Genomic DNA, 13,294 nt, shown 5'->3' on the forward strand with positions numbered 1-13,294 from the left:
CCCCAACTTAATAAGTTGATAAAAAAGTAGTTGTCATATGGCCAGTTCACAATGGAACCAAATATTTTTTTCATTATGAGATGCCTATATGCAGCTTTCTATTAATATGAGGCATTTTAAACAAGCTAGTCATTTGGCTACCAAAAGAGTTTGGTGTCCATGTTACATCAGAAAGAAAAATTAGGAACCACCAATTTGTTCAGAGTTATTGCCATCTGGGGTTTGTTCTACTAAATACAACTTGGAAATAATCTGGCACTGGTGGGTATTAAATCGATAAAGCTAGTAGTGTTTTAGGGGTACATTCCTAGATCTTTAAATGCAATTTTAAAATTTGAATAAAAAGAAGCCAGAGTTCATCAAACAGGGACTTGTGTGGTGGTTCTCTTCCGGAAGTTTGCACTGGAGGCCTCGACGTGTATTAGGGTGCAATATTTGCTGGGGAAAAAAATTGTTTGCAGTTGTGTTACATTGACAACAGCTACAGCACTGAAAGAAGTCTGTTTACTGCTGGTATCAGAAGTGACAGCTCCTGTTGCCATCAGGTTAATCAGGATGCTGTATGATGCAACAGGCTCTCAGTCCCCTGCACATCAGACAAAGCTATGTGTCTCCCCAGGGGTCCAAAGCAACAGTTTGCAGGCTGGAAAGGCCAGGTTAAAAGCAAGACAAATTTGAAGGTTGTTCAGGTCTAAAAATTCAAATCCATCTTACAGGAAATTATCTTCCATTTAAGCAGGGCAAGACCAAGCACCTTAATGGCAGAACCTTTCTGCCCTGACTGGCTGAAGTCACGCGTTAGTGACATTGTGAAGAGAGAACGGATCCTTCTCAGATCCAATCTCCCCTTGCTGAAGTGAAAAATCCCTTAAAATAAAATCAGAGTTTAACATTTGAGTTAGTAGACGATGCATTTGCAATATGCTTATTCTGGATGCAACATGAGAAATAGAAAACTCTGGGTAGCTTATCCTTTCAGAATGACCCTTTTCAACGCAAATTTACAAACTTGCAGTGTGGCGGCTTAAGCTCAAGGACTATCTATAGCCATAAAAGTCACCTTAAGGAAAAATAAAACTTGGTATTTCTTACACAGAGTCCTCAATACCATTCATGTGCAACATTTGGCGTGCATTACATTAGGCCTAGCAACAGAAAACAAGGAAAACACAGCTGCAAATAGAAACAATCGCTCTTCCACAACAGATACTTCAGATGCTTTCAATTTCATGCAGGAGTTCTTGAAACAGGATATATATTCTATAGCTTGCAGCAGATTAAGAAGTGGGAAAAATGGGAAGAACTCAAGTGAAAACAACATTACTTGGTACAATTCAGGAAAACCTACAACCACCAAGGATATTTTGGCCCAAACCATATAGTTCAGTACCTAGTGTTACCTCTAGCTCTGTCACTAAACATTTTAAATTCTCTATATAAACTACAGGTAAAACTAGGTACTGAACCACAGGATGTCACACAACCAAATCACATTCAATTGCAGTTAGGAAAAATATGGAAATGTTGGAGAAAAAAAATAATCTTGACCATCAAAATAGGTTTCAAGGAGGGAGCCCACCAGCTGGGCTTCTGTTGTCTCCAGCGAAACTATTTAACTTCCTCCTCCCGCCATTTGTAAATTTAGTCTTAATCCAGAGAGCTGCAAATGGGTATTAAGGGCCCGATCCAAGGCCCACTTGAGTGAATGAAAGTCCTTCCATTGACTTCCCTGGGCTTCGGAGCAAGTCCTACATCACCAAAACCCACGATTAGAGAGATGGGTTCTAGCGAGACTTAGCCTTGAACGACCTACTTCCTAATACTGCCACCTCTGCCATGTAGTTATTCAAACGCTCTGGGACAAGAGGAATTCCTCCTAGGGTGAGACTCCCCTTGCTCTAGCATCCATGCCTTTTTTGTATAAAAAAAGTTAGCTTTCTGGGGAAAGTTTGGCATGTTTCTCAACTGAATCTGTCAGCCAGAATTTCCATAGTGAAAGTCACTCATAACTGTGGCTAGTGATGGGGAAATTGATTCCCAGGAGCAGGAGTCTAAGTTCAGAGTGTCCCTGCTGGTTAGACTTGAAGTGGGGAATGTTCCATATTTTACAAACAGACCCATCTACAATAGACCAGCAAGGACAAGAGATTCAGAGAGAGTGTTGTAATTTGCACCGGATTTGTTGTTTCTCCTTCAAATACTTCTTTGCACCTTGTTGTGAAAGGCACGCGTCTTTCCCCACCAACAGCTGTCCTGAACTGACTGTTGACAGAGTGGATCAGAGATAAATCAGCTTAAAATTATTTAAAGGTTTATTTAAGTAATAAGTCTCCATGCAAATAATTTGAGTAATTGGAAGAAAAAACATTCCTAAGAAATTATTGCTTCTATTTTTTGAAATCCTTACTGAGCTGCTTGGTTGAATATGATTAGACTATGATAAATCAATGCAGCCAATTCAATTTTATAATTTCCAAAAATGGTTATGTTTAAGCCTCTGACTTCATGCAGCATAATGCTAGACTTTGCGTGAGATATCCAGTTGCTAGGCTTCAAGAGAGACTTAACTAATTTAACCTTTTAAGAACATGAACCTAAATCTGTCAAGTGTTATCAAGAAACAAAGATTTTTAATGAGTGGATGTAATGTTCTATACGGTAAAGAGAAACACAGGAAGAATTAAACTACCAAAACTTAAACCTGCTGCAGTATCTATCTTATTTGATAGCGTACAGAAGATGAAGTGGACTAAGTAGTAATAGTGGCAAACCTCAACACTACTTAGAGTCACCAGGAAGTTAAACAGCTCCCTCAGCTTTTTCCTCCCTTCAATTCCACAACAAGAAATAAGGTGATTACACTTTAAGGTTGCACTAGTCAAACCCATCAAAGTAATAATCTCTTTGCAGTTGAAGATGAGGGATAGGATGTTATCTACCCCAAGGAAAAGCCTGGGCTACAAAGGGAATCTCTCAAAATCAAAGAACTCTAGGATTAAAAACCTCTGATAATCCAAGTCTGAAGCTGAAAAGCAGCTTTAATTTCATCAGGCTCCGTAACCTGCCTAGGCTATAGAATGAGATACTTCGGTTGCAAGTCTTTGAAGGCCTAAGCAGGGCTACCCAAACATGAAGTATTGCCAGCAGGACGCAAACATGTTTACACTGAATGACTGTTTCCCTGGGACCTTCATTTGCTGAAGCACAGTAAAACGTTGCTATGTTTACAGTTAGTTTATATTTTAATGGGATAATCTGAACAATGCTTTCCCAGCCCAAAACATGCACATTCTAGTCTCCAATTCTTAGGAAAGAGGCTTGGTAAAGGCTGGTCAGCACAAAATTCCATCTGATCTGATTGAAATCCTCTGGACCTGAAATTGACTCCACCCCACAATCAAACCTTCACCTCCCCACTTTCGAGGGGTGGGGGAGAGTAAGTGTGCGTGTGCCCAGCTCCAAAAAGCAAAGGTTTATGACCCCTCTATTGCTACGTAGCAAGAGGCAGCCAACTGCTCTTTCCAAGGCTAAATTGTCACCAGTTGATGATGCCAGAGCACATTTTGGCTCAAGAAAGCGCTATGCTGAGTAATGGCAATTTAAACAACATCCAGTGAAACATCTGTCGAGAGGAAAAAGGACCAGATTGGTATTACAGATTAAATTGATAGACAAATCTCACATGCAACGGTAACTTTAAAACTTGTTTCTATGTGTAAGTTACTAAGAACGACTGACTGTGTCCGTTTAACAAAGAAGCAGAATCCTTAGAGTATTTTAAAATAAAATATTGATGCCAAACTTTAAAAAAACTGTCTAATTAGGTTTGTATTTCACAGGAATGCCAATTTTATGGTGAAACAGCATTGCAATTCTGTTATATGTGAACCCAACTAGACTATATACAGAGATAAAACTCACTCCAAGCGTTCAGTGAGAAATATTTCTAACTGATTTCTTCAATAAGGTCTTAAATGCTTCAGTAGTAGTAGTATTCTCCTGTCTGAACACACAATTCAGAAGTGTTCTAATAAAAAAATATTCACAGGAAACAAAAATCTCTTTTCCTTAACACACTTCAAACAAGAGTCCTATGCAATTCTGTATACGTGGTGGAATTTCATAGCACTCCTGTCAGAGTGAAGAGTACTGCCTAAAATCCTTCAGCTAAGAAGTAAACATATGATGCCATCAGTAATTTATCAACACTGGCAAGACGGAGAGTTAGCTTCAACTACCAGAATATAGCTCTTCTCTTAAATACACGTGCAATTCAAGTAATTAAAAACGGCTTGTCATTTTGAAATATATATAAAACTTTGCTTTTGAATGCCTATCGCAGCATGATTCAGACATGCACTCTAAAGTACTGCAACGATTTAATGAATTTGAGGCAGCAGAAATATTACAACAGTGGTCTGGATTTGCCTGATGAAACCTGTGAACTCGCTGTAGGTCTCTTCTATTCCATGTGGAAATGAGTAAATAGAGTTACGAACACTTCTTATAAGGAAAGGACCAGAAATTTGGTGGTTGTGTATAAAGACACTTTAAAAGGCTGCTGCATCTGAATTGCGTCTACCCATGGTTTTGGGAATTGCTAAAAATTCAGTTAAGCATTTAAATTAAAAATAGTATCTTTCCTATCGCTCGTCACTGAACGTTTCTTTGCACTGCAGCTGTGTCCTGAATCCAGTATTATACATCAGGACGGCAGCTCAATCTAAGAGCTCTAGCATACAACTCCTATGTAGGGACAGGAAGTGCATTACATGTTCCTGGATTGGATTTTAAGGACCAAAGCTTTTTCTGACACAGATTTTTATATAACCAGACTATGGCATAAAGTTATAGAGGTAGGCCTTCGGTTTACCTTGTTGTACTGACACCGACTATACTATTGTGATTCCCAGCCAGAGGGTTAAAGGATCATAAAAGTGCAATCAACAACCTCCTTCCCCTCTAAAGAGAATCCTCACATCAATTCCATGAAGCCAAGTGAATGAAATTCCTTTCTCCATGGCAGTTTCATCAAAATGAGATGATCAGCTTTAAATACTGAGAGAAAAAGCAACCCTAGTAAGTTCAACACACAAAGCTCCCTGCTAAAACTGTCACAGCATGTTCCAATGCCGCTCATTAAATTCTGCGCTCACTGCAAAGGCGGATCACCTTCCCAGCTGCTGTTACTTCCATCAGCAGCTAAACCACACACCCAAGACCATCAATTTCTGACAAGCAGCAGTACTTGGGAACAGACTTGTTGAACGGTTTGAATAAAATAATTGACAGCAGTTCTATTAAACTTTAGTAAATTGCTTTTTAAAAACAAGTAACTGCAAAGAAAAATACTCGGTAGTAATTGCACCCACTAAAATAGGATGAAATCCAAACAAATGTTAAAAAAAATTGTAGCTGTCAAACCAAATATTGTATCTATAGGAAAGGGGGAAAAGAAAAAAAGGTGTCTATGCATTTGATTCACCTATTACATTATCAAGATCTGAAATGTTCAGACAAAAAATTAGTAAAGCCTATGGTTAAAATAGCTTTTGTTTTCAATTACAATCTAAAAATTGCAAGCAACCTTCATTTTTCTAAACTGCTAATTGTATACACTGTGAATCTGTCATGACATTTTAAAAAACATGCAAGAACGAACAATGTACCTGCAGATTGATAGATTTGAAATCTGTGTGTGTTCTTAATTTAAAAAAAAGTGTTCAGAAGTGACAATTTCTAAATTGTAGAGAAAGCAATCAGCAAGATAGCCATCTGCTCAGACCTACCCTAGGACTACAGAATTTCATCTACGTTTTCATATGAAAGACATTTTTGCTGCAATTTAAGCAAAAAGGTAACTATTGAAGAGAGTCAGAATTTTCCTTAAGAACGTCCTCATTCATGCACCTGCATTCATGCACCTGAACTGCTTGGAATGTGTATAAACAACAACGACCAGTTCAAACTATTGACTCGCTTTCCACTTCTGATGAGGCTGCCCCTTTACGCGAGAGCTTTATAGCAGTTGGTTTCTCTGCATCCACACCATTGCTTTCGGTGGTCTCGGGAGGGCTCAGTCCTTTCTGTTCTTCCTTTGGGTCCTCTGTGACATCAGGATAAATCACCAAAAATGTAGCGGTCAAAAAGCCCAGGAAGGATCCTACTGATGCCACCATTGGAATAACCTGGACTGTGCCTACTAGATCCACCACTCCACCAAGTGCTGAGGCCACCAGGATCTGGGAGATGTAGACTTGGCATGACAGGATAGCACAGTCTATGCCAAATCCTCGCTTTGAGTTCCCAGGGCTGTGGTGAATATACTGAAAGACAAGGAATATACATTAGAAGTCAGGGATCTAAGCATAAACAGTCTTCCCAGACTTCCTGAACCACATCCCCTCCTGGACACACCATCTCTACCCAAGAGGGTTGGGTGGGGATGCTGAATGGTTAAACAGGCAACACTCATTTCTGCTTGAAGATTAAATGGTACAGAGGCAATAAAAATACTACTATCCACACAGCTCCTATTAAGGTCTATCAGCTAACTGGAATCCATTATTCTGGAGTGATATTCCTGCTTATTTTGCGCCAGACAGGCCATTAATCACTCCAGTTTAAGGGCCTTTGCCATCGCAGTTGGCTCAAAATTAAGTTTTATAAAGGTCATTTTTTAAAATGAATTGACCAGTAGAAACTTTGATATTTTAGACAATGTCAATGAAAACAGATGTGTCCAAGAAGTACTCTTGCAGGCTGGAACCCAAACACAGCAGTACTAAGAATCTGAAAGTGAAGTTGACTGCACTTCTGCTGGAAATCAGTCAGGACAACAGAATCGTTGCACTTATGATACCTGGGGTTGTATCTCCAGACTATTATCAGAGCCTTTAACAGGTTTACAATACAGCAGATGGTGCTTAAACGGGACAGCTCAGTAGACAGCCTATCCTCCCAATTAAGGAGACAGGTCCTTTAACAAAAACGGTTCGCCAAGATTTAAGACACAGCAATGAATAGGAGTGCAATGACTGCATTCATTGCCTCACTTTCCTTTTAATCATTATTTGACCACTCCTTTTTAATTAAAAGGCCTGCGCTCATATTTCATATGCATTTAAGCCCTTTTACACCATCACTTAGCAACTTGGCATCAAGCTAATGTGTCCCCACTGAGCAGAGTTTTATGCTAATTGTGGCCTGATTAAGTAGCAGTCATTGCTGTTCACTATCATACTCTTTCCTCCAGGAGATGCCCCAACAGTGCATATATCGCAAGCAAGTGGATGTGGCAGATCTATTTTGTCACTCACAATCTAAATAAAGAGGTGTAAGTGAACTGCTATAGTTAACTATTTCACATACCTCTTTAATATCATGGTATTGTCCTAAAAGCGCGTAAGGACAGTAGGATATGCTCATAGAGACGATTCCCATAGTGCTGATCATTATCATAGCGACGTACACATTGGGGAACATAGCCATCACTGCAGTTCCAATAGCAAAACCCAACGTGCCCAGAATGTAGATCACCTTTATACTAAGGTCGTAGTTGTCCAGGTATTTTTGTAGTAAAGCTGCAGAGAATTAAAAGCAAAAATCAAATACACATTAGTCTACTGAATTACGTTTTACAATACTCAGTCCTTCAGTCTGACATAACATTTAAGGATTACATGGCACTTTTTATATGTTCAGAGAGTGTTGAACAAGCACTGATTAATCTTCACCACCTACCTAGGAGGTAGGAACGTGTTATCCCCATTTCAAAGAAGGGGGAACAGACACAGGTTAAGTGACTTGCCCAAGGCCACAATTCAAGCCTGTGGCAAAGCTGGGACTAGAATTCAAGTGTTGCAGGATTCCAATTCAGTGGTATCATACCACCACTGTATGTGATCAATGGTATTAACTAACATTTTCTGTTAAAGGAAAAAAAGTGTCCAGATATTTTGAGCACAGGATAGATTCAGTTCCTAACTCAGATATTTACTAAATTACATGCTTTTGATAATTAAATAATCCATCCCCAGAGCCAGACTTCCTTTTGTATTTTAGAATGAGACATCTGGCTGGACATGCCTGAATAATGAGATGGTCCCAAGGATATTAAATTGTAATTTACATGTGCATATGCACTCATGTGTGGGCTGCAAAAGGCAGATTTAAAGTAGGTCTAAAGCTCTATGTTACAGTATATTTCAAGTGCAAATGTTAGCTCTGAAGTTTATAGGGTGCTTATCTGTCAGAAACTTACACACAGATTCATGTCTTAGAATGGTATTATTTAAAGAATAGTCTTAAAAAATTTAAAAAACCACAAGATGAACATTTTTGATAGGCAGTTTTAGTTTTCTGATGGCTGGCTGGCTAAAAGTCACAAATGTCCTCAGAAGTGGTTTTAGGTTTTAAACTATTAGAAAGGAGCTGTTCATATGTCTGCATTTGAGGTACTGTGCTATACAGATACTTGAGGAGCCAGCCTTAAGACTCATTATAACATGTGAAATGCATTTGCAAGTTCTCATGCCCCTCCCTTAACCTTGCAAAAACTGACTGGAAGGTTCACTCTGGAGTCTAGACAAAATTATGTTTTTACTTTGGAAAAAATATTTAACATACTGTCCCAGCAGTATCCCACTCACATGATTAGTGAGAAATACTTCATTGCTTGTCTGCATGGAGTCTCTTACCTGAGCAAACAGCAGCAGTCGCAGCATAAATGACCAAGCCCCTGCAGCCCATCTGAACTCCGGCATTGTAGGCATGCAGTTCAGTAGAATTAGAAGGACCCTGCATGAAACAAAGATTTACTAGAGTATAATCAAAACAGAATAATTACAAGCTGTTCTGCATTGGCAACACAGGCTCTTTGCTCACCTTGGGATCCCCTTTAAAGATGACCTGTCCCATGAAATCTGTATAAAACACTGCTTCAGCAATGATGGAAAACCAGGTTAAGAGGTGACAAAGGCAAAGCCTCAGGAGCTCATTGGGCATTTTTAGCATAGACAGCCACAGAAGTCTGACAGTGGTTTCAGTTTCCCCTTCTTCACTCTCAGTGTCTCCACTAGAATTCGTTGTTCCACTCTGATTCCTGTGCCTGTACCTCTGCCGCTGTCTCTTCTGCATGTCGTAGATATCATTCATGCTGCGGGAGGACTTGATCAAGACAATGGCATTGGCCCGTCGGAAACGATAGCGGTGAGAACCTATTTTGCCATAGTAGGAGAAGGTGTAAGATGGCTGACGATAGAACATGTGCCTTCGCCTGCGCATGGAGTTTGAAGTACTAGATTGCTTCATGCCAATCCTAGCATGTCCATTGAGGAGATCTTTTGGTAGGGAGCCATTGCCATTTGGGACTTTGGCTTCATTCAAGTGATTATCAAGCAACATCTCCTCTTTTTCATTTTCCCTGAGGAAAGCAGACAGGCGGTTAAATCTGCACTTCAGAAATTCCTGGCTGGTGCTGAGGGGAGTGTTTGGGTATGAAGGGTCCTGAAAAATGGAGGGCTCAATGTCATGTAGAAAAAGCAGCTCTGATTCAATTTCCAGAGTAGCATCTGGCATGTGCAGAACAGAATCGCTCTTACTCCTTACGATGTCCACCTCAAGGAACTCCATATCAAGGTCCTGCTCTGACTGAACCTCCTCTGGGTACACAGAGGTCCCATAGGGATCTTCCTCGCTAATTACATTCAGTCGATTCAGAGGTGGAAGGCTGCCACTGAGCTTAACACTAGAAAGTGTATCTGCTTCATCTTCAATTCTGTCTTGTTGAGGGTTATACTGCTCTTCTTCAATGCTAAAAAGGTGAAGAGCAACAGAGACAGAGAAAATAATGGCTGCAAAAAAGAAAAGTACTTGTTCTTGAGATTTAAAAAGGTCACCGAAGAAGGTCTGCATCCAATCCAGCCCTCCTAACATATAGCCAATGGCTCCTCCAAGACCTGAGGAAGGGAAACAAACAGTTACTATTTTGCTGCATGAAAATAAAGGTTACATTCAGTTTGATCTCAAACTTAATTTTTCCTTGAAATACCATCTCATCTAAAGCACCCAAAGGTGATCCAGAAAGGCACAGAAACAAGAAGTGAGACATGTAGAAGTTTCCACTACTAAGTTTAAGACATTTCTTGTTTCATGGGAAGTATGAGTCTCTTTTTAAGACTGCCATGAATTATTTTAAGTGGTGGTGCACTGGAATTCTGGATTTCCCAGCTTTAATTTAAAATATATTTCCAGGCTGGAGTCAACTCTCAGTCTGGCAATGGGAAGAGGTTCAAGAAATAAAAAGCGGTCAGGCAAATTCTCACAAAATGGAAAATTTTATCTAAAGCTGTAGACTTAAACTCCAAGACCATATGTGATCGGCTAGTCCAGTGTTATCACGTGATAACAAGCTGATGCAATTGACAGAGTACATGATTTCAGTACTGCCCTAAACCCACATATTTCTAATGAGGTGGTTCATTTACAACTATGGGAAAACCAGAGTTTTAATATTAATGTCTTTGAGGGAACTGAAACAAATATCCATTTGGTATGTTAGCCATATATTTTAAATATACACCACACCCAATTCTCCTTTCGGTTACACTGGTGTACGTCCAGATTACTCCAGATTTATTTTAGTGGAATAACTCACTGACATCATAATGGTGAAACTTGGGCCAGTTTATTATCTGTCTGTCTTCCATTTAGATTGGAAGTACTTCAGGAAAGAAAATGTCTTACTACATGTTTGCAGAGTACCCAGTGCAACAGGGCCCTAATCTTGACTGAGTCCTCCCCTAAGTGCTTTGGTAATACAAATACAGGCAGTCTTCAACTTTACGACGTTCGACTTATGACAAACGGCACTTACAGCATTTCTGAATTGACACCGATGCAACTTACGACCACTGGTTTTGACTTTACGATGCTCGGTCCCGCAATGGAGCGTATTGCGGTTCTGAGTTACAGTGTTTCGACTTATGACGCAATTTACAGAAACCAACTGTGTCGCAAGTCCGAGGACTGCCTGTAATCATATGATGCACTTCCACTTGCAAGTATTATTGATGCATAATCATATGATGCATACTTCCACTTGCAAGTATTATTTTGTCATAGCCAGGGTTCATATAAAAAGTGTCAAGACCCTCCACATTGGGATGGCTACGATGCAGTATGGACACGAGGAGCAAGGTCAGTGAACATCTACAGCGAATCTTTCAGTGAAATGACTGGTCAACTTCATGCAGATACAAAAATTGCAGGAGAGATGCAAGTTAACTGCATACCAGCTGAAAAGGCATGGATGTTGAGTGCCATGTCTTGTTCTTCACTGTCCACCACATCCAGTAAATAGGCCCGAATTGGCCCCTCTGTCGCATCAGCACAAAAATCCAATACCACCACCCCAAGCACTGTGAGAACTATGCCAATGGGCTGCTTGTCTGGGACATCTCCAATGGCCAGACCTGTGGGGGGAAAAAAAAAAATCTTTAAGCATTTTATCCAAAAGGGGCAAACTGCTCAAAAGCAAGGTTAATCTCCTTAAGAGAAAGGCAACCAACACACTTACTGGAAACATTCCTTTACTGAATAAAATGGCCATTTCAGTTCTTTGGCACAGCTTCTTGCATGGTCTGGGACAGAAGACACGTTTTTACATTTATGAGAAAAACTCTTGAGAAACAAGTGTCAATCTATTTTAAGCACCTCGGAAAGTATCAGCTACTATCTTTAGTTTCTCATACATATGAGCCTCCAAATTCCAAAGGCAGTTTTTGTGACAGGTAGCCAGCGTAGAGAGGTCAGCACCCACAAAATTACAAAACTGGTCAAAATACTGGTTATAAATGCAGTTATACGAGTTTCATTTTTCCCCAATGTTGTAGATTGCACCCTTCAATATAGAGCACTCCTAGATGGTCCTGCCGGTGTAAGCTACACTAATGGTGCATTCCAAAAGTGGAAGTGTGCAGAGGCCACTCAAACAATACCACCAATTTCTCAAAGGCCTGCAATTGCTTCTGTGTTTTAAAACTAATCCTATGGAACATACTGAGCATGATGCTATTACATGTATCTCTGTTCCCTCTGCAATACTGCAACGCCCCCCTCCCCCCATAGTGACAAAAGGGTAATAATTAGGGCTGTCAAGCGATTAAAAAATTGCAATTAATCGCACTGTTAAATAATACATCGCCCCTCAAGTTTTGGAAGACACTTCAGATTCTTAAACCTTGGGTCGAGTCCTGTAGCTATCTCACATTGGTACCTTCCGCTGCAGATTTGACAAAACGCAAAGAAGTGTTCTTAAAATGAAGAACATGTGCTGAGTCATCATCCGAGATTACTATAACATGGAATACATGGCAGAATGTGGGTAAAACAGAGCAGGAGACACAATTCTCTCTCAAGGAGTTCAGTCACAAGTTTAACACTTTTTTTTTTGAAATATGAGTGTCATCAGCATGGAAGCATGTCCTCTGGAATGGTGGCCAAAGCATGAAGGGGCACACGTGTTTAGCATATCTGGCATGTAAATACCTTGCCATGCTAGCTACAAAAGTCACATGTGAACGCCTGTTCTGACTTTCTGGTGACGCTGTAAATAAGAAGTGGGTAGCATTATCTCCCATCAATGTAAACAAACAGCTTAGCGATTGGCTGAATAAGTAGGACTGAGTGGACTTGTAAGCTCTAAGGTTTTATATTGTTTTGGAGTGCAGTTATGCAACAAAAAATAGACATTTGTAAGTTGCACTTTCACGACAAAGACTGCACTACAGTACTTGTATGAGGTGAATTGAAAAATACTATTTTATTTTTACAGTGCAAATATTTGTAATCAAAATATAAAGTGAGTAGTGTACACTTGGTACTTGGTATTCTGTGTTGATAAATAGAAATCTATATATTTGAAAGTGTAGAAAAATATCAAAAATATTTAATACATTTCAATTGGTATTCCATTGTTTAACAGCAAAGAGTCCTGCGGCACCTTATAGATTAACAGAAGTTTCGGAGCATGAGCTTTCGTGGGTGAATACCCACTTCGTCGGATGCATTGTTTAACAGTGATTAAAACTGCAATTAATTTTTTAAATCATTATTTGAGTTAATTGCCTGAGTTAACTGCAATTAAGTAATAATTACTTTAAAAAAAGTGTTCTAAAAGTTTGAGAATACAGACCACTGATTACATTTTTACTAAATCAATCACTGGAAGATGAAATGTTGCCAAGTAAAAGTTTTAGCTGATGCATTAAGCTATGTTTGCCAATATCAACAG

At 39.6% G+C, this 13,294-nt stretch overlaps 1 protein-coding gene across 6 annotated transcripts in view; it reads right to left on the minus strand.

Annotated features, from left to right (window-relative positions):
- Positions 1 to 503: 503 nt before the first annotated feature.
- SLC45A4 (solute carrier family 45 member 4) overlaps positions 504 to 13,294 on the minus strand; it is a 111,561-nt gene continuing 98,770 nt past the window's right edge. For all 6 annotated transcript variants that reach the window (XM_039524000.1, XM_039524002.1, XM_039524001.1 and 3 more), the window contains 5 exons: positions 11,295 to 11,474; positions 8,887 to 9,959; positions 8,700 to 8,799; positions 7,372 to 7,583; positions 504 to 6,326 (listed from right to left, as the gene is read on the minus strand). In XM_039524000.1, the coding sequence (XP_039379934.1) occupies positions 5,964 to 6,326; positions 7,372 to 7,583; positions 8,700 to 8,799; positions 8,887 to 9,959; positions 11,295 to 11,474 (1,928 nt within the window). In that variant the 3' untranslated portion in view covers positions 504 to 5,963. The remainder of the gene's footprint in view (positions 6,327 to 7,371; positions 7,584 to 8,699; positions 8,800 to 8,886; positions 9,960 to 11,294; positions 11,475 to 13,294) is intronic.

This window comes from Mauremys reevesii, linkage group 2 (assembly GCF_016161935.1).
Source record: "Mauremys reevesii isolate NIE-2019 linkage group 2, ASM1616193v1, whole genome shotgun sequence".
In the NCBI taxonomy this organism is placed as follows: Eukaryota; Metazoa; Chordata; order Testudines; family Geoemydidae; genus Mauremys; species Mauremys reevesii.